We start from the raw sequence: 13,958 nt of genomic DNA, 5'->3' as shown, positions 1-13,958 counted from the left end.
AGTATAGGGTGAGTAAAGTGAGAGTATGTACAACAGAGGAGGACAATCGTTTTGATAATCGGTTTGGCCAAACACTGTACCACAGGGCACGGCCCATTCTCCACATTTACACGGGGTTCTGTTGACTTTGCCGTCCCTCTAGTCTTAAAGGAAAAGAATCAGATTGGCTAGAATTAGATATGACTCTTTACACCAGACATGATACAATAATGAGGCCGTACGAAGGAGTTGATGGAACCCTTGAAAAGCCTAAAGGGGGAGTAGAATATTTCCACATCCAGCCATTGGCCTTTAGTTGGACAGCCCTTATTTAGCCCTTATCTGAGCACCACTGTCTTTATATAAATGGAGCCTTAGTCAAGGGGAGCTACAACACCTGATAAATGAATTCATGTTGTCTTACTCCTAGTCTGACTCCTCAAGCAACACACATTTCATGGGGAGCGAATAATGGTAGAATAGGGCAGGTAAATCTTCAGTTGTTGAAGTGCAAGACCAGAATGGCAACACTGATGAAATTGGCACCAATACTATCATCTTATCCTACTAACCCCACCTTGTCTTATTGTCTCCAAGAGCCACACTTACTATACCTGCTAACCCACAGTCACACTCCCTTCCCAGAAACTATTATCCACTGTTACTATAGGCACCATCTCTCCCTACTATACCTGCTATCCCACAGTCACACTCCCTTCCCAGAGACTATTATCCCACTGTTACTATAGGCACCATCTCTCCCTACTATACCTGCTATCCCACAGTCACACTCCCTTCCCAGAGACTATTATCCACTGTTACTATAGACACCATCTCTCCCTACTATACCTGCTATCCCACAGTCACACTCCCTTCCCAGAGACTATTATCCACTGTTACTATAGGCACCATCTCTCCCTACTATACCTGCTATCCCACAGTCACACTCCCTTCCCAGAGACCATTATCCACTGTTACTATAGACACCATCTCTCCCTACTATACCTGCTATCCCACAGTCACACTCCCTTCCCAGAGACTATTATCCACTGTTACTATAGACACCATCTCTCCCTACTATACCTGCTATCCCACAGTCACACTCCCTTCCCAGAGACTATTATCCCACTGTTACTATAGACACCATCTCTCCCTACTATACCTGCTATCCCACAGTCACACTCCCTTCCCAGAGACTATTATCCACTGTTACTATAGACACCATCTCTCCCTACTATACCTGCTATCCCACAGTCACACTCCCTTCCCAGAGACTATTATCCCACTGTTACTATAGGCACCATCTCTCCCTACTATACCTGCTATCCCACAGTCACACTCCCTTCCCAGAGACTATTATCCACTGTTACTATAGGCACATCTCTCCCTACTATACCTGCTATCCCACAGTCATACTCCCTTCCCAGAGACTATTATCCACTGTTACGATAGGCACCATCTCTCCCTACTATACCTGCTATCCCACAGTCACACTCCCTTCCCAGAGACTATTATCCACTGTTACTATAGGCACATCTCTCCCTACTATACCTGCTATCCCACAGTCATACTCCCTTCCCAGAGACTATTATCCACTGTTACTATAGGCACATCTCTCCCTACTATACCTACTATCCCACAGTCACACTCCCTTCCCAGAGACTATTATCCACTGTTACTATAGACCAGGGGTCCCCAACCTTTTTCAACCCATGAGCAACATTCAGATTTAAAAAGAGTTGGGGAGCAACACAAAAAAAAATGTTCCTGGGTTGTGCCAAATAAGGGTTGTGATTGACTATTGGTAGCCCCTATGTGGACTGGCAGAACACAGGAGCATCTGTTTGGTAGACATCTGGTTTTTATGCAACCAAAACTTGCTAACAAGCCTGGAATTCAAAAATAAGCACCTGCTCTGAGGCCACTGAGAGCAACATCCAAGGGGTTGGGGAGCAACTTGTTGCTCACGAGCTACTGCTTGGGGATCACTGCTATAGACACATCTCTCCCTACTATACCTGCTATCGCACAGTCACACTCCCTTCCTAGAGACTATTATCCCACTGTTACTATAGACACCATCTCTCCCTACTATACCTGCTATCCCACAGTCACACTCCCTTCCCAGAGACTATTATCCACTGTTACTATAGGCACCATCTCTCCCTACTATACCTGCTATCCCACAGTCACACTCCCTTCCCAGAGACTATTATCCACTGTTACTATAGGCACCATCTCTCCCTACTATACCTGCTATCCCACAGTCACACTCCCTTCCCAGAGACTATTATCCACTGTTACTATAGACACCATCTCTCCCTACTATACCTGCTATCCCACAGTCACACTCCCTTCCCAGAGACTATTATCCACTGTTACTATAGGCACCATCTCTCCCTACTATACCTGCTATCCCACAGTCACACTCCCTTCCCAGAGACTATTATCCACTGTTACTATAGACACCATCTCTCCCTACTATACCTGCTATCCCACAGTCACACTCCCTTCCCAGAGACTATTATCCACTGTTACTATAGACACCATCTCTCCCTACTATACCTGCTATCCCACAGTCACACTCTCGTCCTAGAGACTATTATCCACTGTTACTATAGACACCATCTCTCCCTACTATACCTGCTATCCCACAGTCACACTCCCTTCCTAGAGACTATTATCCACTGTTACTATAGGCACCATCTCTCCCTACTATACCTGCTATCCCACAGTCACACTCCCTTCCCAGAGATTATTATCCACTGTTACTATAGACACCATCTCTCCCTACTATACCTGCTATGCCACAGTCACACTCCCTTCCCAGAGACTATTATCCACTGTTACTATAGACACCATCTCTCCCTACTATACCTGCTATCCCACAGTCACACTCCCTTCCCAGAGACTATTATCCACTGTTACTATAGGCACCATCTCTCCCTACTATATCTACTATCCCACAGTCACACTCCCTTCCCAGAGATTATTATCCACTGTTACTATAGGCACCATCTCTCCCTACTATCCCACAGTCACACTCCCTTCCCAGAGACTATTATCCCACTGTTACTATAGACACCATCTCTCCCTACTATACCTGCTATCCCACAGTCACACTCCCTTCCCAGAGACTATTATCCCACTGTTACTATAGGCACCATCTCTCCCTACTATCCCACAGTCTCACTCCCTTCCCAGAGACTATTATCCACTGTTACTATAGGCACATCTCTCCCTACTATACCTGCTATCCCACAGTCACACTCCCTTCCCAGAGACTATTATCCACTGTTACTATAGGCACCATCTCTCCCTACTATACCTGCTATCCCACAGTCACACTCCCTTCCCAGAGACTATTATCCCACTGTTACTATAGGCACCATCTCTCCCTACTATCCCACAGTCTCACTCCCTTCCCAGAGACTATTATCCACTGTTACTATAGGCACCATCTCTCCCTACTATACCTGCTATCCCACAGTCACACTCCCTTCCCAGAGACTATTATCCACTGTTACTATAGGCACCATCTCTCCCTACTATACCTGCTATCCCACAGTCACACTCCCTTCCCAGAGACTATTATCCACTGTTACTATAGACACCATCTCTCCCTACTATACCTGCTATCCCACAGTCACACTCCCTTCCCAGAGACTATTATCCCACTGTTACTATAGGCACCATCTCTCCCTACTATCCCACAGTCTCACTCCCTTCCCAGAGACTATTATCCACTGTTACTATAGGCACCATCTCTCCCTACTATACCTGCTATCCCACAGTCACACTCCCTTCCCAGAGACTATTATCCCACTGTTACTATAGGCACCATCTCTCCCTACTATCCCACAGTCTCACTCCCTTCCCAGAGACTATTATCCACTGTTACTATAGGCACATCTCTCCCTACTATACCTGCTATCCCACAGTCACACTCCCTTCCCAGAGACTATTATCCACTGTTACTATAGGCACCATCTCTCCCTACTATACCTGCTATCCCACAGTCACACTCCCTTCCCAGAGACTATTATCCCACTGTTACTATAGGCACCATCTCTCCCTACTATCCCACAGTCTCACTCCCTTCCCAGAGACTATTATCCACTGTTACTATAGGCACATCTCTCCCTACTATACCTGCTATCCCACAGTCACACTCCCTTCCCAGAGACTATTATCCACTGTTACGATAGGCACCATCTCTCCCTACTATACCTGCTATCCCACAGTCACACTCCCTTCCCAGAGACTATTATCCACTGTTACTATAGGCACCATCTCTCCCTACTATACCTGCTATCCCACAGTCACACTCCCTTCCTAGAGGTTATTCCTGATTTCTATGTCACCAAAGTCAACAGAACCCATCAGAACATGGTACAATAGGCCAAACTTTTGTTTTATCTACAGTCCACTTTTACTTTGCCCGTTTCTTTGTTTTAGTGACATCACTTACACCCTTTTAATCAGAACAAGGTGAAAGCTACTACTCATTGGAGCTTTTATATCGTTTACATGCACCGTCAATCTAAACAGAAGTTGGTTTGGTTTCATCTCAATGAGCTTCTCAGAGAAGACATGAAACAAACATGGCTGACGTCTGCTGAGAATCGAATGCCTATGGCTTACCGTGTTGTTTAAGAGATAAAAACATTGACTTCATGACTATTTTTGTAATTCTGATTGGCTCTTACCAAACCAGCCATAAAGCAACACCGCAGCCCCCACAGTGGAGACAGTCCTGTAGCTTTGAGGCTGCTGAAAACCTCACTCGTCTCTATTGACCGAGAACTGAAAATTCAATGAACCGATAAGAGTTTTCTCTTTTTTTTTTGCCTTTTTCTTCCCAAGAAATTGATGAACCTCATGAAAATTGCGGGCTGCCCGATTGCTGCGCCAGCAGCAAAGGGGTTAAAAAGAGGCCCTAAAAAGGTGCGCAAAGCGAGTGTCCCACTTAGAAAACCATGATTGTACATACAAGCCAGAGATGGCTCTACAAATGCACTTCTGCTGCAACCTTGGTACAATATATATATTTATATACTTTTCTCTTCTTTCCCCCATCCCCGCCACCCGTAAATTACCCAGAACCCTCCTCTTCTCCTCTTCCTCTTCGGGGGGTTCCATATCAGTGACAGAACCAGCTGAAACTGAGTTCCCAAGCGACATTCTCTCCGAGGATTTGCACCCAGAACCTTTCAGTGTCATCACAGCGACTGTCGTACAAAAATAAGTTTCATCTGTCATTTGGCTCGAAATAGGGACCCGGGGTCCGATTGTCCAGCCCTGCAAAACTCTGTCCTTCTTTGCAAATGTCTGACGCCCTCCAAGCCTTCTCCAAAGTGGGGGGTCAGGGTATCAGGGGAAATGTGGGACAACAAGTCGCTCCTTTGTCCTACAGTCCGGAACGTGTCTCTTTGTCGCAAGCCTTTCCACCCCTTTAATTGGCTGCAGTTTGAGGTTCCAATATCTGAGCTAAAGTCCAGAATATATATTATATGTGCAATATATGTCTCTATAGCTCCTTCTGTGACTCTCCGTGGCTCGTGGCCCCTTCATTCAGTGAGCAGTTGCTGTAAGAGGCTCTTCTGTTGAGATTGAGGTGTTTGGGGTCCTGCCGTTGTCTTCTGCGAGGGGAACGATCCAGGCTGGTTCATGTAGGGGTCCCCACCCACCAAGTTTACCGTACACTGGACGTCGGCAAAAACCTGCACCTGCTGCACCTGCACCAACAGAGAAAAGGAGGAGCTTGTAACGACCCATGTGACCGGTTTTATTGTGATATCACCGAAGAATAATAAACGATAACTATGAAGTCACACTGCACAAAACGTCATCCGCATAAGGAGATATTCTGAAGTACAATTTAGAGAACTCCCTCTGGAAGCAAAATGGAATCTTCCACTTAAAGGTAAGAATAGGCTGCGGCGTAGACGAGAAAAAAACATCATCCTTTTGTTTTATTATATAAAGGAACACTTAAAGGAGAACTAAACCCTAAAAATGAATGTGGCTAAAAATGTCCTATTTTATGTAGTGAACTTATTGCACGAGGCTAAAGTTTGAGCTTGTCAATAGCAGCAATGATCCAGGACTTCAAACTTGTCACAGGGGGTCACCATCTTGGAAAGTGTCTGTGACACTCACATGCTCAGTGGGCTCTGATTGGCTGTTGAGATGCTAAGCTTAGGGCTCGTCACTAATTATCCAGCAGAAAATGAGCTTCCCTGGCTGTAATATAAGCTGATGCTACAGGTTTGCTGATTATTCAATTCTGATGCTAATTGCACTGGTTTCTGTGCTGCCATGTAGTAATTATGTGTATTAATTACTAATCAGCCTTATATTGTGACATTTCTATTCTATGTGTACTGTATATTGTGAGTGGCTCCCTAAGCTCAGTAAGTGACAGCAGCACAGAGCATGTGCAGTGAATCAGCAGAAAAGAAGATGGGGAGCTACTGGGGCATCTTTGGAGACACAGATCTTTACTGCTAAAGGGCTGTGGTTGCCTTGGGCTGGTACAGAAGCACAAAACATCATGTACAACATTTCTACCTACTTCTTTAGTTAGGCTTTAGTTCTCCTTTAAAAATTGGGTTTCTATTCCAGGGGCAAAGCAAGAAGAGAGAAGAGTGAGGGAAACTATTGGCGACATGGTAGAGCACTTACACACCTCCCAACATTTTGGAAATAGAAAGAGGGACAAAAAGATCTGCAGAGGCAAAATTTTTTGACCACGTCCATTTTTGTGGCCACACCCCCTAATTACCATAACTATTTGGCAGGTTATGAAAGTTTAAACACATTTCTGTGGTTTTGCTAATGAAGATGAATTGCCCTTTAAGCTGTGAGTCACAGTTTCCCCAAGAGACCTGCTTATCTTAAATTGTTACAATTGTTTCTTTGCTTATCTCAATTTGTTACAAAAGTATCTAAGTGCACCTGCCAAAAGTCAATTAAGTTTTAGAAAAGTTTTAAAAAGGTGCAGGAGATGAGAGAGAAGGTTGAGACATTTCAGTAACAATCTGGGACTACGGGTTGAGCTGTCAAAAACGGGACAGTTGGGAGGAATGCAGAGAAGTGTGAGAGTCACAAGGACCCTGCGCATCAGTCACTGCATGAATGTGACTATGAACTTTTGGGTAATTAAGCTGTTGCTACAGAATATCCCATAGCAACCAGACAACGGTACAGAGGGCCACTTGCCTAGATAAGGGTATAGACTGGAGCACAGACGTCCCCCTCCAAGCCTGCTAGAGTCACAATTACCTGGCCCGTCTCTGGCTCTGGTTTCAGCAGGTCTGTAGAGGAAAGCTGGTTGCAGAAAAGCCCACTTGGTCTCAGTGCTGGATCACTCACCTGCTGCAATATAGACACCATTGTATTCACTGGCCAAACACACTGGTCAACCTCTACACCCAGTGATCCACCATACATTATACATACATACATACATACAGTATATCATACATACATCATACATACATACATACATACTTCATACATACATACATCATACATATATCATACATACATCATACACACATCATACATATATCATACATACATACATCATACATACATTATACATACATCATACATACATCATACATACATATATCATACATACATACATCATACATACATACATCATACATCATACATACATCATACATACATCATACATACATCATACATACATCATACTGTACATACATCATACATACAACCAAACAGTTTGCTGTCTACCTGGTGCCAGGGTTCGGCATGTGGTTGATCGGGTAGACAAATTATTGGGTGGGGGCTGGGCATGACCCAACTGTCTTAGTACATATCGGTACTAATGACAAAATAAATGGTAGATGGAAGACCTTAAAGGACCTTTAAAATAAGTGAATGTAAAATTGATGAGGGGGCTATTCTAAGCACTTCTGTAATGTACATTTATTATTTATTTTCTTTTAATTGCAAGATATTAAGGGATACATGTACTGTTAATATGAATGAATTTTGTTACAACAGCGCCACCTGCTGGTCAGTTTCCCACCAGTCTGACCAGCAAGTAGTCAAGGAAGTTGTCAGGAGAAAGAAAGAGGCTGATGTTCTTCTGCTTAGGAAAACAATTAGAAACCTTTCTCACATCTTTCCTAAGCAGAAGAACATCAGCCTCTTTCTTTCTCCTGACAACTTCCTTGACTACTTTATTGCACAAGTGCTTAGAATAGCCCCCTCATCAATTTTACATTTGCTTATTTTTAAGGTTTTCTTATCCTCCAAAGAGTGATTTCAGGTCTCTAGACTCTAAGGAAAGGTCTTCCAATGTCATCTTTTCTGAAATTGTGCCTGTGCCACGTGCAAGTTTAGGAAAACAGCGGGAGTTTAGGGAGCTAAATGCGCGGCTCAAGTCTTGGTGTAGGAAGGAAGGGTTTGGGTTCCTAGAGCACTGGGCTGATTTTTCCTTGGGGTACAACCTATACAGTCGTGACGGTTTGCACCTCAATGGAAGGGGGTCCTCGGTGCTGGGGGAAAGAATGGCTAAGAGGTTGGAGGAGTGTTTAAACTAGGCAAGGGGGGGTGAGATAAAGAATTATGGGGAAGCTAGGGTAGACGGTGCAGTGGGGTTAGTAAGGGTCGTGGGGGAGGAGTGAGGGGGGCATACAGTTTACCAGCTAAGGAGGTCCCTCTGTTACAAGGAAAACAGAATAATACTAACTTAACATATAATTCTCCACTAAGTAATGCAAATTTCAAAAGTAAAAGTAGTAACCTCCGCTGTATGCTGCAAATGCACAGAGTTTGTCAGGTAAAATGGGAGACCTGGAATTAATTGCTCTAAACATTATGATATAATTGGTATCACTGAGACCTGGTGGGATGAAACATGTGACTGTGAATTTAAATGGTTACACCCTTTTTAGGAGGGACAGAGGGATTAAATAGCGGGTGGAGGAGTGTGTTTGTATGTAAAGCCTGAATTAAAGCCATGCGCTAAAGAAATAACAATAACTGCCACTGGTGAGGGTGTAGAATCCCTCTGGGTAGAGATTTTGACTGGGCAAAAGGTAACAAAGAGAATTATCATTGGTGTATGTTATAAAGCACCTGGTATAAGTGTCGAGTATGAAGCCCAGTTACTCTTGCACATACAAGCGGCTTCACAGCTGGGTCAAGTTGTTGCTATGGGTGACTTCAATTATCCAGACATTGACTGGGGTAATGGGGTTGCTAAGACAGAAAAAGCTAGTAGGTTTGTAAATATGCTGAATGACAACTTTTTATTCCAGCTCGTTCAAGAACCTACTAGGAATAACTCTCTTTTGTACCTGTAATAACTAACAATACTGAACTCATCTCACTGAACATTTGTGTGGGTGAGGGGCATTTAGGGAATAGTGATCATAACATGGTCTCCTTTGAGATTATGTTGCAGAAGCAATTCTATAAGGGACCAACTAAAACACTAAATTCCAGACGTGCAAACTGTGACAGTATAAGGGCATCTCTGCAACATATTAAGTGGGAAATACTTTTCACAGGGTTAAACACAGAACAAAAATGGGAAGTCTTTAAAATGCTGCTTAATAAATATACTTGTCAGTATATTCCACTTGTAAGCAAGGAACGTCGTTGCAAAGCAAAACCTTTTTGGTTCAATAGAAGCGTTGGTGTTGAGGTGGGTAAGAAAAGACGTGCTTTTAAGGCTTTCAGGTTAGCTGGTACAGCCGAAACATTTATAAGGTACAAGGAGGCCAATAAATCATGCAAAGAAGCTATAAGGCAAGCTAAAATTGATATAGAAAAGGATATTGCAGCAAGCAGTAAAAAAATCCAAAATTATTTTTTAAATATGTTAATAGTAAAAAAAATTAAGCAGGAAGAGATGGGACCCTTACTATCAGAGGGGGTCAGCTGGTTGATGAAAACAAACAGAAAGCTCAGATTCTGAACTCATATTTTTCATATATCTGTCTACACAAATGAAGAACCAGCTAATGAAGGTTTCGTTATTAATAGTCCCAATTCTAGTAATACAACTAATGATGCATGGTTCACACATGAATTCTACAGAGACTTGAACATGTTAAGATTAACAAAGGTCCGGGGCCAGATGGTATTCATCCCAGGGTACTTAGCGAGCTTAGCTCTGTGATTGCCAAACCTCTTTATTTAATTTTTCAGGATTCTTTGAGGTCTGGCATAGTGCCGAGAGAATAGTGAATTGCTAATGTGGTGCCTCTATTCAAAAAAGGATCCCGTTCTCAGTCTCAAAACTATAGGCCAGTTAGTCTGACGTCAGTGGTAGGAAAGCTTCTTGAAGGGTTAATAAAGGATAAGATACTGGAGTTCATTGCAAATCATAATACTATGAGTTTGTGCCAGCATGGTTTTATGCGTAATAGATCTTGCCAGACTAACTTAATTTCTTTTTATGAGAAGGTGAGCAGGAACCTGAATTCTGGGATGGCAGTGGATGTGATTTACTAAGACTTTGCTAAAGCATTTGATACAGTGCCACACAGAAGGTTACTGGTTAAATGAAGGAATGTTGGCCTGGAACATAGTATTTGTACCTGGATAGAGAACTGGCTAAAAGATAGACTACAAAGAGTGGTGGTAAATGGAACATTTTCTAATTGGACCAGTGTTGTTAGTGGAGTACCGCAGGGCTCTGTACTAGGTCCCTTGCTTTTCAACTTGTTTATTAATGACCTGGAGGTGGCCATTGAAAGTACTGGTTCTATTTGTGCAGATGATACTAAATTGTGCAGAACTATAGGTTCCATGCAGGATGCTGCCACTTTGCACAGTGATTTGTCTAAACTGGAAAACTGGGCAGCAAACTGGAAAATGAGGTTCAATGTTGATAAATGCAGGTTATGCACTTTGGCAAAAATAATATAAATGCAAGTTATACACTAAATGGCAGTGTGTTGGGAGTTTCCTTAAATGAGAAGGATCTTGGGCTCTTTGTAGATAACAAGTTGTCTAATTCTGGGCAGTGTCATTCTGTGGCTACTAAAGCAAATAAAGTTCTTGTATAAAAAAGGCCATTAACTCAAGGGATGAAAACATAATTATGTCTCTTTATAGGTCCCTGGTGAGGCCTCATCTGGAGTATGGGGGCAGTTTTGGACTCCAGTCCTTAAGAGGGATATAAATGAGCTGGAGAGAGTGTAGAGACTAAGTGCAACTAAACTGGTTAGAGGGAGGGAAGAGTTAAATTATGAGGGGAGACTGACAAGGTTGGGGTTGTTTACTCTGGAAAAAAGGCGCTTGTGAGGGGACATGATTAGACTTTACAAGTACATTAGAGGACATTATAGACAAATAGCAGGGGACCTTTTTACCCATAAAGAGAATCACGTACCAGAGGCCTCCCCTTCAGACTAGAGGAAAAGAAGTTTCATTTAAAGGAACAGAGTAGGGGGTTCATCACAGTGAGGACAGTGAGGTTGGGGAATGCACTGCCGGGTGATGATTCAGTTAATGACTATAAGAGGGACTTGGATGATTTCTTGGACAGACATAATACAAAGGCTATTGTGATACTAAACTCTATAGTTAGTATAGATATGGGGATATATCATTTATGTGACAGTAGGGAGGGGTGTGTGTATGGGGCTGGGTTTTCATTTGGTTGAACTTGATGGTCTTTGTCTTTTTTTCAAGCCAATTGAACTATATAACTATATAACATCCATTATACATACTTTATCCATTCTCTGCTGGGTGTCAGTCACACTCTGTATGTTATTGATGTGCCCAATGACTGACCTGTTCTGAGCACATAGAGTTCATGTTGGACATGGGGAGGGAACTCATCTGCATCTGTCCCGTCATTTGATTCACATTCTGGACTCCTGTGTTGCCCCCTCCCATGGAAACGGTGATACTCATGTTGTTGTACATTCCCTGCTGGCCATTTGGGGGCTGCGTCTGCCCACCTTGGCTATAAACCCTGTGAAGAAAATACAGACGAAAGATAAACTTACAAGAAGAAAATATTAAAGGGGAAGTATTGCCTCTTATGACATTTGTATTCCTGGAAGAAGCTTCATTGGTTGGTTCTTACCCAGAGTTGCCCAGTGGGCTCTGCTGCCAAGTCTTGAGGTCAGGTGACTGGTACCCGGGTGTGGATGGTGTTTGCTGAAGCATGGGGCTCTGGGAAGGCGTAATACGGGGGGACATGAGTGGACTTGTTGGGCTGAGAGATGGTGCAAAAGTTGGATCTCCTTGCTGGCTGATACCTGCAGGACAGAAATCAATTAGTATCATGGCACCTCCTCAGCAGCATCTCCCTAATCCTAAATATACTGGATTGTGAAATTATATTTGTATATATTTATATATAAAATAAAAAGTGCTGAGATAAACCTCCTGCATAACTGACTCCTGCTTATCTGTATGCCAATCACAAGAACAGGGGGCTGTTTATACAGAGCTCTTTTGCTTTCCAGATACCCCGGACAGGGGCACCTGTTAGTGGGAAACTGCATTGGCCTGGGGTATTTGTGCAGAAGGTCTTTGGCACTATCATTCCTCCTCTCCAGGGCATGACGTGCACAAAGTCAGCCTTTTGTTACTAACATTTTAGCTTTCACTCTATTGCGCACGAGCCTGGAGAAAACAGAACGAAAACAAGATGGAGAATCCAAAGAAGATGGCGACAAGACTCTTCTGCAAAAATATCCCTGTGAAGTTTTTAGAGAACAGAAACATTTTGGCTTCTTAAACCAAAAAACATAATTATACGTGTCTATGATGAAAAAAAAATCAATTTATTATTATATAATACACAAAAGCCATGAATATCTTGTAAATTATATCCTTATAAACGAGTGAGTTCTGATGTCATCAGTTATAAACGGTGAGTAGTGATGTCATTTCAGTCACATGACTCAGTGAAATTTGTGTATTATAATAAATAAAGTACCCCCAGTTGTAAAATATGAGGATATTAGAAGTTACCTCGGAGTTCCATGACCTGTATAACTCGGCCTTCGGCCTCGTACTTTTATATGGTCATGAAACTCCTTGGTATCTTATAATATCCTTATATTTTACAAGAGGGGGTACTTTATTCACTATATATTAAAAATCCATTAGGCCCCACAACAAAGCCTAACGCGTTTCATGCTTACCCAGCACTTATTCACAGGCATTTGGCTTCTGCTTCATCAAAAGAAGGAAAGAGATAGCATTTCTCCCTAAAATTATTTTTTATGATGTTTGGTGAAAAATAAGGGCCTATAAAATCATCAGCCCAAATTATTATCCCCCCCCACTGATACATATTAAATACACACATTATCTGAAACGCTGCCAAGTAAATGAAACATTCTGCAAGGTACAAATGTCACCGTCCGTGTGTCTTCCTCGTGTGCACCAGAGGGCGCTCTCATGTCTGTCGCAAGGGGTTTGTATTGTTTAAAGGGATTCTGTCATGATTTTTATGGTGTAGTTTTTATTTCTAAATGACACTGTTTAATAATTCACTCTACAATATAAAATTTCATTCCTTACCCAACAAGTGTATTTAGTTGTAATATTGGTGTGTAGGTGCATCTCAGGTCATTTTGCCTGGTCATGTGATTTCAGAAAGAGCCAGCACTTTAGGATGGAACTGCTTTCTGGCAGGCTGTTGTTTCTCCTACTCAATGTAACTGAATGTGTCTCAGTGGGACCTGGATTTTACTATTGAGTGTTGTTCTTAGATCTACCAGGCAGCTGTTATCTTGTGTTAAGGTGGCCATACACTGGCAGATTAAAGCTGCCGATATCGGTCCTTTAGACCGATTTGGCAGCTTATTTGCCCATGTGTAGGGGCTCCCGACGGGTCCTCCAGATCGATATAAGGCCAAAATTCGGCCAGATATCGATCGGTCAAGTTTGATTTTTTGTACGATCCAGGACCGAATCGGCTGGTTGATGCGGTCCTGCAACCCATCGGAGCCCATTCG

The 13,958-nt window shown here is 42.8% G+C and overlaps 1 protein-coding gene across 9 annotated transcripts in view; it reads right to left on the bottom strand.

The window, feature by feature from the left end:
* Positions 1–4,194: 4,194 nt before the first annotated feature.
* Positions 4,195–13,958, bottom strand: part of ncoa1.S (nuclear receptor coactivator 1 S homeolog) — a 125,013-nt gene continuing 115,249 nt past the window's right edge. For 6 of the 9 annotated variants that reach the window (XM_041565116.1, XM_041565118.1, XM_041565113.1 and 3 more), the window contains exons 18-21: positions 12,071–12,245; positions 11,773–11,956; positions 7,267–7,359; positions 4,195–5,717 (exon numbers count right to left, since the gene is read on the bottom strand). In XM_041565116.1, the coding sequence (XP_041421050.1) occupies positions 5,550–5,717; positions 7,267–7,359; positions 11,773–11,956; positions 12,071–12,245 (620 nt within the window). In that variant the 3' untranslated portion in view covers positions 4,195–5,549. The remainder of the gene's footprint in view (positions 5,718–7,266; positions 7,360–11,772; positions 11,957–12,070; positions 12,246–13,958) is intronic. The other 3 variants (XM_041565114.1, XM_041565112.1, XM_041565115.1) reach the window with 2 other exon arrangements.

The sequence above is a fragment of the Xenopus laevis genome, chromosome 5S (genome assembly GCF_017654675.1).
Source record: "Xenopus laevis strain J_2021 chromosome 5S, Xenopus_laevis_v10.1, whole genome shotgun sequence".
Lineage (NCBI taxonomy): Eukaryota > Metazoa > Chordata > Amphibia > Anura > Pipidae > Xenopus > Xenopus laevis.
This window is presented reverse-complemented; position numbering and strand designations above follow the sequence as displayed.